This window comes from Acomys russatus, chromosome 7 (genome assembly GCF_903995435.1).
Source record: "Acomys russatus chromosome 7, mAcoRus1.1, whole genome shotgun sequence".
Classification (NCBI taxonomy): domain Eukaryota; kingdom Metazoa; phylum Chordata; class Mammalia; order Rodentia; family Muridae; genus Acomys; species Acomys russatus.
The window spans coordinates 15,741,208-15,755,728 of NC_067143.1; the positions used below are offsets into that span (position 1 = coordinate 15,741,208).

The 14,521-nt window shown below is 42.6% G+C and overlaps 1 protein-coding gene across 2 annotated transcripts in view; it reads left to right on the top strand.

Annotated features, from left to right (window-relative positions):
- Positions 1–14,521, top strand: part of Gabrb3 (gamma-aminobutyric acid type A receptor subunit beta3) — a 234,308-nt gene that overhangs the window by 197,194 nt on the left and 22,593 nt on the right. For both annotated transcript variants that reach the window (XM_051148644.1, XM_051148643.1), the window contains exons 5-6: positions 2,675–2,757; positions 5,515–5,652. In XM_051148644.1, coding sequence (XP_051004601.1) covers positions 2,675–2,757; positions 5,515–5,652 — 221 coding nt within the window. The remainder of the gene's footprint in view (positions 1–2,674; positions 2,758–5,514; positions 5,653–14,521) is intronic.

Consider the following 14,521-nt stretch of genomic DNA (forward strand, 5'->3'; position numbering starts at 1 on the left):
AGGACAGACAACGAGACCAGAGTTCATTAACTCTTGCTGTATTTGAGAAAGCTGGCAAGGATCTTGGCAGCAACAAGTCAGTTAGGAACATCACAATTGATATTCACATGTTTTCTTCCATATCTTTAGGGGATCTATGAAATTAATACAAAGGTAAAGAGACATCAAAGCCTCACTAGAGTGCACAATACAAGCTGTGTGTATCTGAGATATATCTGCCTTCTAGGATCATGGGGATGTGCTGAGCCAATTGCCCTTGTTTGCTCATCTGCAAATGGGGTTAATATAATAATAATAATAACAACAACAATAACAACAACAACAATAATATAGTTTACTAAGCAATTGGCTAAATGGTAAATATGCCTGTTAAAATGTATGGCACAGACCTAAACACAGCTATGACTGGCTGATATCCTAGTATAAAAACAATCCAAAGAAAGTTAATAAGGACAAGAAAGGAAAAGAAAGTGAAGGAAGGAAAGAGAAAAACAAAGGAAGGGAGGACAAAAAGGAATGGATTATAAATATACATTACTTCAATCTTTAATGTCATTATATATGTATATCATTATTTATATACAGAGAGAGAGAGAGAGGGAGAGAGAGAGAGAGAGAGAGAGAGAGAGAGAGAGAGAGAGAGGGAGAGGGAGGGCAGAGGAGCAGAGACAGAGACCAGAAGATTGAAGTAGCAGACTGTCAGCCTTGTGGATGGTAGTGGATTTGCTATTTCACTGGCCAAGACATCAGCCATCACCTTTCTTGCCACTTCTCCATATTTCTTTGCTTTTCTATCAGAAGCATGTCCTGAAGCAGGAAGATGCCAGCCAATTCTGTGTCTCAGCCAAAAACATTAAAATGAAAACCATTTTTTAAAAATCTGCTGAAGATTAATACTGCAGAGAACATCACTGTCCTGATGTCTTTTCTTGTGGCTGTGATAAAATAACAGAAACAAAAGCAACTTAAGGGAGAAGGAGTTTCTCTTAGATCACAGTTCCAGGCACTAGCCCATCAGGAAGGGATGTCATAGCATCCAGATTCACATTACATCTACAGTCTGAAAAAAATGTGCATACTTGGCTCCCCACCTTCACCTCTCCCTATCCCTCCCTCCTTTCCTCCCCCACCTCTTCCTTCTCTCTCTGTCTCTCTCTCTCTCTGTCTCTCTCTGTCTCTGTCTCTCTCTCTGTCTCTCTCTGTCTCTCTCTCTGTGTCTCTGTCTCTGTCTCTGTCTCTGTCTCTCTCTCTCTCTCTCTCTCTCTCTCTCTCTCTCTCTCTTTCTCTCCTCCCCTTTCATTCAGCCTAGGGCTCACACACAACATAGTTTTGTGAAATTAGTTTTGTAAAGTTGGGCAGCTAACACCATCCATCAGTTACCCCTCTATTTCAATTGGTTGGTGCCATTATTCTGTAGAAATAGGAGTGTTATTCTCTGACCACAGCAGCCTGTGGAAGTGGAATTTAACTGTGATCATTTTCCTCTGGGGGGGGGGGAGAGGGAGGGGGGGGGTAGGAAGGGGGTGGAAAGATTGGGAACAGCTCCATCTACTAGGTTTGAGCTCTCAATTTTGGAGCCAGAAACTCCCTGCCCTTCTCATTTCTGCTAATGCTCACTGGTGCAAGTTTCAGTCAGTCTCTCTGGTTCCGTGCTTAGCCTGAGAGTTGCGTGAGAGGCTCTGTCATGTTGTACACCCTTATGTTCTCTCTTCTTGCTCCCACACTTTCCCTTGGCCCCCATCGCTCTTTCTCCTGCAGCCCAAAAGAGCCTGGTCTTTCTTTGACCACCCCCCCCCTCACTGGTATGATTTCCTGCTACAGTATGTAGGCTTTCTCTACATTCATGGAGTTTTCTCTGTATTTCTCCAAAGAAAGAAAAATAGTGAACACACATTTTACGTTATTGATAAAATGCTCATTATTACACCAAAATGGGAAGATCTGGATAATCCTGCATGTCAGAAACAGTTGTTGGTGAGAAGGACCTGCTTCTGTACTTATTCAGGCTTCCCCATACAGTTTTCACAATTGTTATTCAGCCTCTACGTAGTGTCACAGTGGGTGGGAGGCTGCTAAGCACAGTGCCCTTACTACTGTGCATATGCCCACATGTATATGTGACTTCAGGTTGTTTAGAGGAGATGAATAAGAAAATAAGTAGTCAAAAGTAATAATCCCAGTTATAGACTCTGCTCTAATGTAGAGGCTAGAACTTTGAACTAGTTAATTACTTGATTTAGAAAAATGTATTTCCTTCTGGATTATAGATGGAGTGTGCTTCCACTTTCATTCTGTAATGCATGCATACTTCTAAATATGACTCCACACACCATTAATATGCACAGGTTTTACTTTAAAATCGTTATTTTAAAATAGTCCATGCAAAACAGTTAAAGGAAGTGAAATTAAGCATGGCATTGTCTTCTTGATAAAGCTCATCTGTAGTATATTCAAATGGTGCATCCAATGAATTCCTTACTCATTCAAATGTCTCAGTGTACTGTGAGGGAGGCTGTGGTCAGGTGGACTTCAGGAGGAGGGGCTTACACGAACATGAGTTGTGTCTGTCTAGAAGCAGCTTCCCTTCGCCTGTTTTTGTTTTTTGTTGTTGTTGTTGTTTTGGTTTGTTTTTTTTTAAGCATGCCTCTAATGCTATCATTGCTATGTGTTTCAGGATCACGACAACAGCGGCATGCATGATGGATCTCAGAAGATACCCACTGGATGAGCAAAACTGCACCCTGGAAATCGAAAGCTGTGTGTATTTGAGTCTGCCTTCCTTTTCCTTGTCCTTTGCATTTTAAGTCTTTTGCTGTTGCTCTTGTTGTTTTAAGCTAGCATGTATACCAAAGAACCTGTAATGCTCTTATCATACTTTTAACTACCATAAAATTAGGCTGGGGAGTTGCCTCCATGGTAGAATGCTCGCCTCCTACACACAAGGCCTTGCATGTCATACCCAACACACAAAAGAAAACAAAGTATTAGAGGGTTAACTCATCAATTTCACTGTGAGCAGAGAAAGACAGAGATACATACAGAGAAAGAAAAAGCCAAGAGAGAAGCAGAAAGATTAAAAGATAGTTGTGTGTGTGTGTGTGTGTGTGTGTGTGTGTGTGTGTGTGTGTGTGTGGTGTAACTCAGGATAAAAGAGTACTTCATTTAAATCTGATAAGAGAGTCTGTTTGCTATGCTGAAATAAGAGAAAACAAATGTTCCCCATCTCAATCCATTAAGCAAGAAGAGAGCAAACACTGATTTTTCCTACAATCTGCTCCATCATGCTTGAGTGGCTGGACTGCTGGGACCCTGGGCAGTCGGAGCAAAACTCATTTCCCATCAGAATCACAGCCTTCCAAGCTGGCCATTTCTGCATCTTGGCAATTTTCTTCAATCTGAGGAGTGTTCAGATGCCTTATTGATAAATTCAGTACTGTGTACCTCTGTGGGAGAGGTGAAGCTATGTTGCTTCCCATCAAACAAGATGTGCCTCTTGCCACCTGAACTGGGCTGCCTATTGATCCTGACCTGTCACACACTGGTTTATTACTACCATCAACAAGTGTTTGTACTGGGTCTGTCACAGCCTGGTTTATTATTAGTTTCAACTGGTGGTCTGCTGAGGGAAGCTGACTTTGTGGCGTCACTGGAAGCCTTTGTGGTTGAGGACGATGCATGTTACTTAAGCGCATTGAAGGAGTGCATGCTGGCAGCTGTAGCTGGTCAGGATATACCCTGCTCTATGCATCAGTGTCCATGTTTCCTGACAGCTGTGATTTCAGAGATTAGCAATGTAGAATCATATCCAGCAATGAGAAATTGAAGCATCTGGGGACATTGGCCATGGAGCTTCAAAGGCTCCGAGGGAAAATGGTGACCCCTACAGCTCCTAAGATTATCCTAAGAAGTCAACTAGCTTCCGTGCAGTTGGAGGCCACGGCTCTGCAGAGACGATGGAAGTTTTAAGAAGTGAATGTGAATTTTTATTTAGGAAGCAGCTTCAGCTCCAGCTGCCTGGACACAGAATGTGAAGTCTGAGTATGGCTGTTGTCACTGTGTGGCCTGACTTCAGTGGGTGGTGGGCAAAGGGAGTCCCTGCATAAGGGAGAGCTTGTCCTACAGAGTTACAGATGGAAAGCATCCTGGGGCAAGCACAGGATCCCTTTCTGCTGGCTTCTCTGCACTGGGAGTGGAGTGGGAAATGGTAGCTTTGTTTTCCCACTGAGTAAGAATTCACTGAGCCATTAATTTATTCCTCATATACTTAGCAGCCTTCAGCTCCTATGCCAGCACTGATATTTAGCTTTGGTTTTGTTTTCTGGTTCTGGGATTAAACCCAGGGCCTCTCAGGTGTGAAACAAGCACTCTACCATAGAGCTGCACTCTGACCCTGACCAGGAACTGTTGTAAGTACAGGGACATATAGAACACAGACACACAATGCTTTCCTCTCTGGAGTATATGATGTAGACAAAAGACAAAAGACAAAAACAGCAATAAGTGTTTTGAAAAATAAAGTATTGTGGGTGATTGTGGGATTGCTTGGGAGGTGGGATCTCATGGAAGACTTCTGCAGGGAGCTTTCAGTAAATCACAATGTGGTCTATTTGAACTGCTGAGAAAGGCTCCTGGGCACAGGAGCTGCTCTTAGCAGTAAGAGGCCTGTATACCTGGACTGATAATGGGAGGGGGAGGGCCATCACACTGGGGTTGGTACCTTGTAAGTTCCTGAGGTCTTTGTGAGAAGTTTGGGCTTGTTTTGCCTATTGCATCGAAAGCAGCTGGGTGCTTTACAGAGAGGAGTGGTACAATCAGGTGAGTGTTTTATTAGAAGAGGCATTTTCAAGTCAGGAAGCTAGAAGGAAGGTGGCAAATAGTAGGTGCTACACTGTGGTCTACAAAAGAGTTCTCTGCGGACATGGTGACTACTGCAGGGACAGCCAATGCTGAGGTACTAGCCTATGAAAGCTTTGGGTACATTGGTTTTATATATGTTCAGATCTGAAATTCTGTTACCTTGCAATGATGCCTTTTTAATTAGATTTGTGTTTTATTGACCTAGTTGAGAAATTAAATTAGACGTGATGGCTCATAATCCCAGCATTTAGCAGATGGTATAGGTCACTAACTAGACTCTGATTGGGGAAAGTTGGCCCTTTAGTACCTGTAGCCATTCCTGAATCTCCATACCTGTTTTCCCATACCATCTTATTCCCCAACTGGTGTTTGTAATGTCATTCTTTTGACTCACAACTCTAGGCCAAGCACTCATCTCCCACAACCCTAGTCCTCTGCCTTTCAGGATCCTCTTGGTACAAATCAGACTGCCGAGGTAGCACAGGGATACATGAAAGCTAACTTATTCACATTTCTCATAGATGTGCACATTAAATAACCCTTTCAATCTAATAGAGCCATTACTACCTTTTAACAAAAAGTATTTCTTGGGTTATACATTGTTCTAAAATGACAGTGTCTCCAATCCACCATGTTCCTCCTTCTTTCTCTTGGTAGATGGCTACACCACGGATGACATCGAATTTTACTGGCGAGGCGGGGACAAGGCTGTCACAGGTGTGGAAAGGATTGAGCTCCCACAGTTCTCCATTGTGGAACACCGTCTGGTCTCCAGGAATGTTGTCTTCGCCACAGGTGACTCCTGTGTCCACTCTCAGTCCTTTTAGGATGCTGGCTGCACCGACAGTGTGGTCTCTCAGTGAGATGTGTGTTGGCTGGCTTACCTGTATTGTCAGGAATTGTCCACCATAGGAACTGCTCTAGTGTGTGTGTAAAAAGCATTGGCTCCTGTGACAAGGAGAAAGGATCAGCTGAGAATGAGACACTCCCCAAGGTATGCTGTAGAAGACAGGACAGTGGATGACAAAGTAGCTGGTCTCTGTTTGAAATCATAAGTAATGCTCCATCTTTGGTTAGAGAAGAGGCTGGATGGCCTTGGAGATAGATAAATAAATAAAAGAACAGGTGTGGTAGGAGATATTCTCCCAGGAGCTGACCTCCTTCTGCCTTTGTAGCCTCAGTTTAGCTTGGTTGACCCAGGACAACAAAGGTTCATGCTGCTGTCTCCACCCTTTGTACTAGGTCTTCCCTGAATGCTGTCTCCTTAATGTTGCCATGGCCTGAGCTCTACTGCCATTTTTCTCCAACTCTCCATAGCCAGAGAAGATAGCTTCTGCTCTTCTGTCTGTGCTTGCTGAGATTTGAATCTTTCTGTCACATGTATTTTATGGCTATGGTGATATCTCTGTTCTTTTCATTCTCAGTGCATGCTCTGCATGATAATTGAGGTGATAAATAGAAGTATTTTGCAAACTATAAAGAACGGCCATGTGCACAAACAGTGTTGAGATTGCTAAGGGAAAGCAGAACTGTCCATATATTTGAACAAAAGCCAACAGCTATGCATCAGTCACAGGCTTTGATAGACTTAAGGACGAAGGTTCTTTGCTCTCTGCCCTGTGCCTGTAGGTGCCTACTATCTCTTCTGCTAACTGTCTCATCACACCTTCATGCTGTTTTTTTTTTTCTTAGGAGGCCCTCTGACCTGTTCTTACTGCCACAGCTATCCTGCCTGGGTTAGCTTGTTGCTGTACACCTTTACAATCCCATTCCATCTCTACTCACAGTTTATTCTTCCCTTGGCAGTAAGATTGCATGTCCCCAGGAGGGACTGGTTCTATTCACAGCATACCCAACCCTGCCTCCAGCTTACTTCCTGCCTGAGATTGGAGCATTAGTCATTCAGTACCTACACAATGGCTCAAGGTTTTCCCCTGTATCTCCCGTCTCCTGCCTGGCTTCTACTTGAATTCTTAAGTAGGGCCTGTCTTCATGCAGTGCTGCTTACCCATAGTCTTCTGGTCTGTGGAGACACAGTGAAGTTCTCACGCTTGGTGGGGAGTGAAGAAAAATCAGTCTCTTAGGCTTAGCATCAAGGAATTGTGTGCACAATTGAGAAAACTGCTCTGATGCCTTGAAGAAACTGGCTCATTTATTATGTATAACATCGAGGCTTCAGCATCCAGTGCCCCAAGCCTTATGTGCAAAAGGTCTTCTCAGAGTACGCTGGGAGTATTTCCACAGCAGAGAGATCTTGCCCATGCCTGGGTTTGTCTACAAAGTTGCCTTTGTGACCAAACCCTACTTATGGAAGAATCCCTTCCAATACTCTCAGAAACCGAGCATAGTGTGGAGTAGGCAGCCCTTAGCCTGTCTCTCTGGGCTGGCACTCTTCTTTTAAGCACCTGCATTTTGATTTGTTGAGAAATGGAAGTCTGGGTACACAACCTATGTATGCGTGTTGCAGGGACAGAGGGAAGTCTATGCATTGACCCGTGAGGCCACAAAGTGCTGCACTGCCTTTCTTCTGGCCTGCTTTGAATTCTGTTTCATGGCGTACTGCATGGGGCTTGATATCAGGCATACTTCCAATGACTGACCCAAGGCACGAAGAAATACACAACCCTTATAATCTTAAAGATATTTTAAAGCTAAATGCAATCCCGATTTTTCTCTATCCCCTGCTGTTGTGAATGAATGTGATTCTGATCAGTAATCTGGATCGAAAGGCTTTATCACCTAAGAACAAACTGTCTAACAAGGATTAGGAAAGAGTGAAAATCCCTGTACCCTTGAGAAAGTAGCTTGAGCCATGCATAGCTGTTGAACTGAGAAAATATAACTGCTTGGCAAGTAATTATTAAAAATTAATCATTTCTGCACAAGAGATAATTAAATAAATATCTTTGCACAGAAGAGACATTCAATACTCAAGGACTGAAATACGATGTGACACAAAATATTCATGTAAAAGCCTCACTTTCTTGAGTGGGAATTGAGGATTGGGGCCCCTGTAATGAGGTAGCCATGCTCCAGAATTGCTCTAGAGTTATGGAGGGACAACTGGGTTCATTAGAGCCAACACAACGTCAGCTCCTAGCATGTTCCCAGTGTTCTGAATGGTGTCTTCATTTGTTTAGAAAAGGAAGCCAAGCTGTACAGTGCTAACTCCTCACCATAGGAACATTTTCGTGTCAGTTTTATGCCACTAATGTCTCCAGGAGCCCATACTTTTGCAATGTATTAGCTTATGTTAAAATATAAGGAAATTGAAAGCCGGTGATATTGATTGGTAGTGTAGCACCAAGTATGTTCACTAGCCCCATGGTTAATCCCTAGCACTGCAAAGTAGACCAACAAATCTACAGAAAGTCACAAGCTGAAGCCCAGCTACCGTGATGCTCAAGGCTCTTCATGTATCTCAGCCATAATGTATCACTAGCACTTTTCCATTGCTAGTCTTTCTAAACTCTACGTGATCATTTTCCAATTTTCTTTTATGTTATGTGAGTTCTTACAAAAATATGTAATTCATTTTTTTTCAAAATAGCTGTAAGGAGGGTGGAGTTGAGAGAACTAATATTTACTGGACCATTGCTTGGCATCTGGATCCAACCCTTTTTGCAGTATTGTATCAAGGGCCATGTGTTCTAGATGAGCTGGGCTACTGTGCAGCTTTTAAGAACTGATACTGGAAGGCAGATGTGGTGGCTCATGCCTTTAATCCCAGCACTCTGGGAGTCAGGGGCAAAGGCAGGCAGATAGCTGTGGGTTCGAGGCCAGCCTGGTCTACAAAGCGAGTTCAGGACAGCCAGGGCTGTTACACAAAGAAACCCTGTCTTAAAACACAAATCCCAAACCAAACCAAAAACGGATACTGGATTTGGAAACCCACACATCCTAACCCAGGACCCTGGAACATCTTAACTTAATATGTAGAAGTCATCTAAGATAAGAAACAAATGAGCCAAATGCCCTCACTGAGCCCTCCTCTTCTCAGCTGCTGTGTTAGCCAGAGGCCACTGCACTCCTTAAGCCATTGACCAGCTCTGAAGCTTTTCCCCTAACCTCAATCCCTGACTCATGAGCCCTTCAGTTTCTTAGTTACTGCATTTAATTCTCCCTTTGTTTCTTCTACCACTTATTCTTCATTGCACCTCCATTTTTTCCCTCTAGCCTCCACTTGGTGTTTTTTTCCCTTCTTCTATCTTGTACTACTGAAGTCCACTCACATTCTCCAGTGAGTGGTCCTCCTGCCAAGACCTTGGCTCACCCCCCTTGTGCTTCTTCTTCAGTTTCTTTTTTTTTTCCCTATTTTCCATTATTTAATATTTTCTCTGTATATATGATGGACTAGTACAGGAATTCTACACAAACAAAAAATATAATACAGTTCCTGTATCATTCATGCTCTAAAGAACAATAATGCATAGCTTTATTTTACAGCTGAGGACACTTCGCTCATGACACTGAATCTCTGCAGCCGATGCATGCAGCACTCACTGTGCATGTGCTCCTACCTGTGATAGGCATGTGTCAATATAGCGATAAGGAATATAACCAGACAGTCATCTCCCACACCTCTGCTCATGCTCTTATCCCTTTGCCCATCTGACTTCACTTACAAAACACACAGTAAATCATGAGATTAATTGGTTCAACCATTGTGGAAATAAGTTTCTTATTTTCTCTTTGGGAAACTTGAAGTCGCATCTGGTATCATTTCTTGTTATCTTGTCAAGTGTTAATCTCACATTTTATCAGATGTTCTATGAAAGTCTCTTGGAATGTATTTGTTTCCAACCAGGTAGTTGGGATCCCAACAAACTAACCAAACTCCAAACTGTAAGTTCCCTCTGCAAAGTCAACCAGGACTGAGCAAAGAGAAGGTGGAGTATTCTCATGAGGCACTTGGTTAAGCGACTGATATCTCTCAGAAATCCTAGATCTACTAGCCATGTTCCTTCATCGTTCTGAGTTCTAACTTTTATGAAAATGCTTATGAACATATTACTCAGTGTTTACAAGCAGTGATCTTAAGTCATATCTGAAAACCTGTATTAGTGTGCTTTCTAGGAAAGCACACAGTCATGGGAAGGAGAGACACACCCACAAGGACAGTGAGAAACAAGGTGAGAGGGCGTGGATTGTCTCACATTTGCACCTGGCCCTCAGCTAGGCTCCAGACTGCATGGCATCTCATGCCTTCAGCAGATACTGAAAAAATAAGCGAGGCCATGCTATCAGTAGATATCAGTCCAGCTCTGTAAGACTTGTGCACTTTTATGATGAAATTCCAGGAAATAAGTACAAACTAAACCTGTCTAGAGTTTTACAATTCTTTTGGTCAAGATCTGAAATGGTACTGGGGCTTCTAAACATATTTTTGTTTGTTGGACAAACATGTTTGTCTAAACATATCTCAGTGTTGTAAGTACTTCATTTCCTGAACTTACCTTTTAAACACTACCACTTAACAAGTGGATCTGAGCACTTCCCTCAGAAAAATATTTAATAAGACAAATATAACTTCTGTGTGACCTCAGATAAGACCACTGACCCCTGCAGGAGTAGCAATAAAGGAATAATTTCCAGGATTTTACCTATTTTCTGTTTAGTTACATATAGTAAGTTTAAATGTTACTGAAACTATTTTGGATACACCAATAATATTTAATGAATATTTGATTTTTTAAATGTCAAATCAAAATAGTTCCAGTTCATTAAAAAAAAAAAAAAAAAAAGAATTCCTTGTTTTTAATAGCTGAGTAGTATTCCATAGTGTATATGTACCACAGTTTCTTTATCCACTCTTCTACTGAGGGACACTTAGGCTGTTTCCATGTTCTGGCTATTATGAATAAGGCTGCTATGAACATGGTTGAGCAAATTTTCTTGTTGTGTGCTGGAGCATCTTCTGGGTATATTCCAAGGAGTGGAATAGCTGGGTCTTGAGGAAGCCCTATTCCCATTTTTCTGAGACAGCACCAGATAAATTTCCAAAGTGGCTGTACTAGTTTGCATTCCCACCAGCAATGAAGGAGTGTTCCTCTCTCCCCACATCCTCGCCAGCATGTGGTGTCACTTGAGTTTTTGATCTTAGCCATTCTGATGGGTGTAAGATGGAATCTCAGAGTTGTTTTGATTTGCATTTCCCTGATGACTAAGGAGGTTGAGCATTTCTTTAAGTGTTTCATTGAGCTAGAAATGATCATAATGAGTGAGTTAACCCAGAAGCAGAAAGAATCAAATGGTATATACTCACTTATATCTGCATACTAGCCCAAGGGGCATGTCCCACGAAAGCCTTCACTTACCAGGAAACTGGAACAGAGGGGAAGGCATCCTATTGGCACTCTAAATGAGAGACGCATGGGAGAACAGCAAAATAAAAGGATACAGAGGGTCCTAGAAACCTACAAGTAGAACAATATGATAGGCAGATTTGGGCCCAGGGGTCCCGCTCAAACTAAGGCACCAGCCAAGGACAATACAGGAGGTAAACTTTAAACCCCTTCCCAGATCTAGCCAATGGTCAGAATATTCTCCACAGTTGAGTGGAGAGTTTGATATGACTTTCTCACGTACTATGGTGCCTCACATTTGACCATGTCCCCTGGAGGGGGAGACCTGGTGGCACTCAGAGGAAGGACAGCAGGTAGCCAAGAAGAGACTTGATACCCTATGAGAATATATAGGGGGAGGTGATCCCCCTCAGGAACAGTCATAGGGGAGGGGAATAATGGGAAAATGGGTGGGGGGGGAATGGGAGGATACAAGGGATGGGATAAACATTGAGATGTAACAAGAATAAATTAATAAAAAAGAAAATTAAAAAAAAAAAAAAAGAAGAAGCAATAATGTAAAAAAGGTGCAGCTCAGCGGTAGAGCAGTTGTTCAGGTAGATGCACATGGCTCCTGGAATCCATTCTCAATGATAGCAGGGAAAAAAAAAAAGGTGTGTGGAAGAAGGAGAGCTTTTAGTGGATTGTCACTTTAGTTGGTAGATATTCAAATAGGTCCGACTGAAGTGAGGAAGACAACATTATGAGTGAAGATCTCATCTAGAAACTTCCATAACGTGATGATCACAACTTTAATACTTGTAACTTTTCTATTTCAACACATAAATAAAATATGTTATAAATACAGGTGTGAATCTGGATAACTCTGCATGCAGAAGGTGTCCCCACCCCCTCCTTTGAACTTCTTCCCCTTTATCCTGGGAAACAGCTATTGTCTATGACTCGGTAGCCTCTGTCACCTGGCTCTGAGCATTGTTTAAGGGGCTAATAGAGTCTGACTGTTTAGCAACTGTTCTCTTCCTCAGCCTCAGACCGCAGACTTGATTCGTCTCTACACTGTAGTCCATTTGTCTTATTTGCTATACTTCTGTGTAAATAAATCACAATCTGTGGAAACTCTGCTCCTTGTGGACAGGCGGGAGTCATGCCGCTTGAATATCTCTAAATATATGTGCAGATGAATGTTAAGTAGATGCCAAAGACTGAAATTGGAAATGCTCAAACGTAACAGACAATGCCCAACTGCTTTCTAAAATGGCCAAACCAAGCTACACACACACACACACACACACACACACCAGCCAGCCTGAGGTCCCTTCCTCACACTCATAACATAAGGCATCACCTATGGGATGTAAGTTGTTCTTGTGACTTCCATTTGTCTGGCTGATAGTGAGGTTGCATGTGTTTTTTGGTGCCTACTTGGTCAGCATCTTTGATGACCACCTGTGAAGACTTTGTGTGGATGGTCTGGTTTTTTAAAAACAAATTGCAGACACTGTGTATCATAGGATACTTTGCAGCAATAACCCGTCCCAGATACTGTGTGTGCATGTGGGTCTACCTTAATTTCTGATCTGTGCGTTGGTTTATTTACTCATCTTTGAAAGGCGCAGTACTCATTGTGGTAGTTCTTTGAAAGGCACAGTACTCATTGTGGTAGTTCCTTTAAAGGCACAGTACTCATTGTGGTAGTTCCTTTAAAGGCGCAGTACTCATTGTGGTAGTTCCTTGAAAGGCGCAGTACTCATTGTGGTAGTTCCTTGAAAGGCGCAGTACTCATTGTGGTAGCTCCTTTAAAGGCGCAGTACTCATTGTGGTAGTTCCTTGAAAGGCGCAGTACTCATTGTGGTAGTTCCTTTAAAGGCGCAGTACTCATTGTGGTAGTTCCTTTAAAGGCGCAGTACTCATTGTGGTAGTTCCTTGAAAGGCGCAGTACTCATTGTGGTAGTTCCTTGAAAGGCACAGTACTCATTGTGGTAGTTCCTTGAAAGGCACAGTACTCATTGTGGTAGTTCCTTTAAAGGCGCAGTACTCATTGTGGTAGTTCCTTTAAAGGCGCAGTACTCATTGTGGTAGTTCCTTGAAAGGCGCAGTACTCATTGTGGTAGTTCCTTTAAAGGCACAGTACTCATTGTGGTAGTTCTTGAAAGGCGCAGTACTCATTGTGGGTAGTTCCTTGAAAGGCCGCAGTTACTCATTGTGGTAGTTCCTTGAAAGGCACAGTACTCATTGTGGTAGTTCCTTGAAAGCGCAGTTACTCATTGTGGTAGTTCCTGAAAGGCGCTAGTACTCATTGTGGTAGTTCCTTGAAAGGCGCAGTACTCATTGTGGTAGTTCTTTGAAAGGCGCAGTACTCATTGTGGTAGTTCCTTTAAAGCGCAGTACTCCTTGTGGTAGTTCCTTTAAAGGCGCAGTACTCATTTGGTAGTCTTTGAAAGGCGCAGTACTCATTGTGGTAGTTCCTTGAAAGGCGCAGTACTCATTGTGGTAGTTCTTTGAAAGCGCCAGTACTCATTGTGGTAGTTCTTTAAAGGCGCAGTACTCATTGGGTAGTTCCTTGAAAGGCGCAGTACTCATTGTGGTAGTTCCTTGGAAAGGAGCAGTACTCATTGTGGTTAGTCCTTGAAAGGCCCAGTACTCATGTACTCATTGGGTAGTTCCTTGAAAGGCGCAGTACTCATGTGGTAGTTCCTTGAAAGGCGCAGTACTCATGTGGTAGAGTTCTTTGAAAGGCGCAGTACTCATTGTGGTAGTCCTTGAAAGGCGCAGTACTCATTGTGGTAGCTCCTTTAAAGGCGCAGTACTCATTGTGGGTAGTTCTTTGAAAGGCGCAGTACTCATGTGGTAGTTCCTTGAAAGGCGCAGTACTCATTGTGGTAGTTCTTTGAAGGCGCAGTACTCATTGTGGTAGTTCCTTGAAAGGCACAGTACTCATGTGGTAGTTCCTTGAAAGGCGCAGGTTACTCATTGTGGTAGTTCTTTGAAAGGCGCAGTACTCATTGTGGTAGTTCCTTTAAAGGCACAGTACTCATTGTGGTAGTTCCTTGAAAGGTGCAGTACTCATTGTGGTAGTTCCTTTAAAGGCCCAGTACTCATTGTGGCAGTTCCTTTAAGTTCACAACTTCATTCTCACTCTTCACTGTTATTTATTGTTTGTCCTTGTCCTGATTTTCATTTCTTTATAATTTCCCTATCAGATGATTAATTTTTTTTCACTTAAAATGGGTGTGCATGGCAGTAGATGCTATAGTGCCCACATCTAGAAAAACAGAGGCAAGAGGATCACCAGTTTAAGGCCACTCTGGGCTGTGTATTGAGATCCCTTCTCAAAACTAAGATAAGCAATTCACATAGTT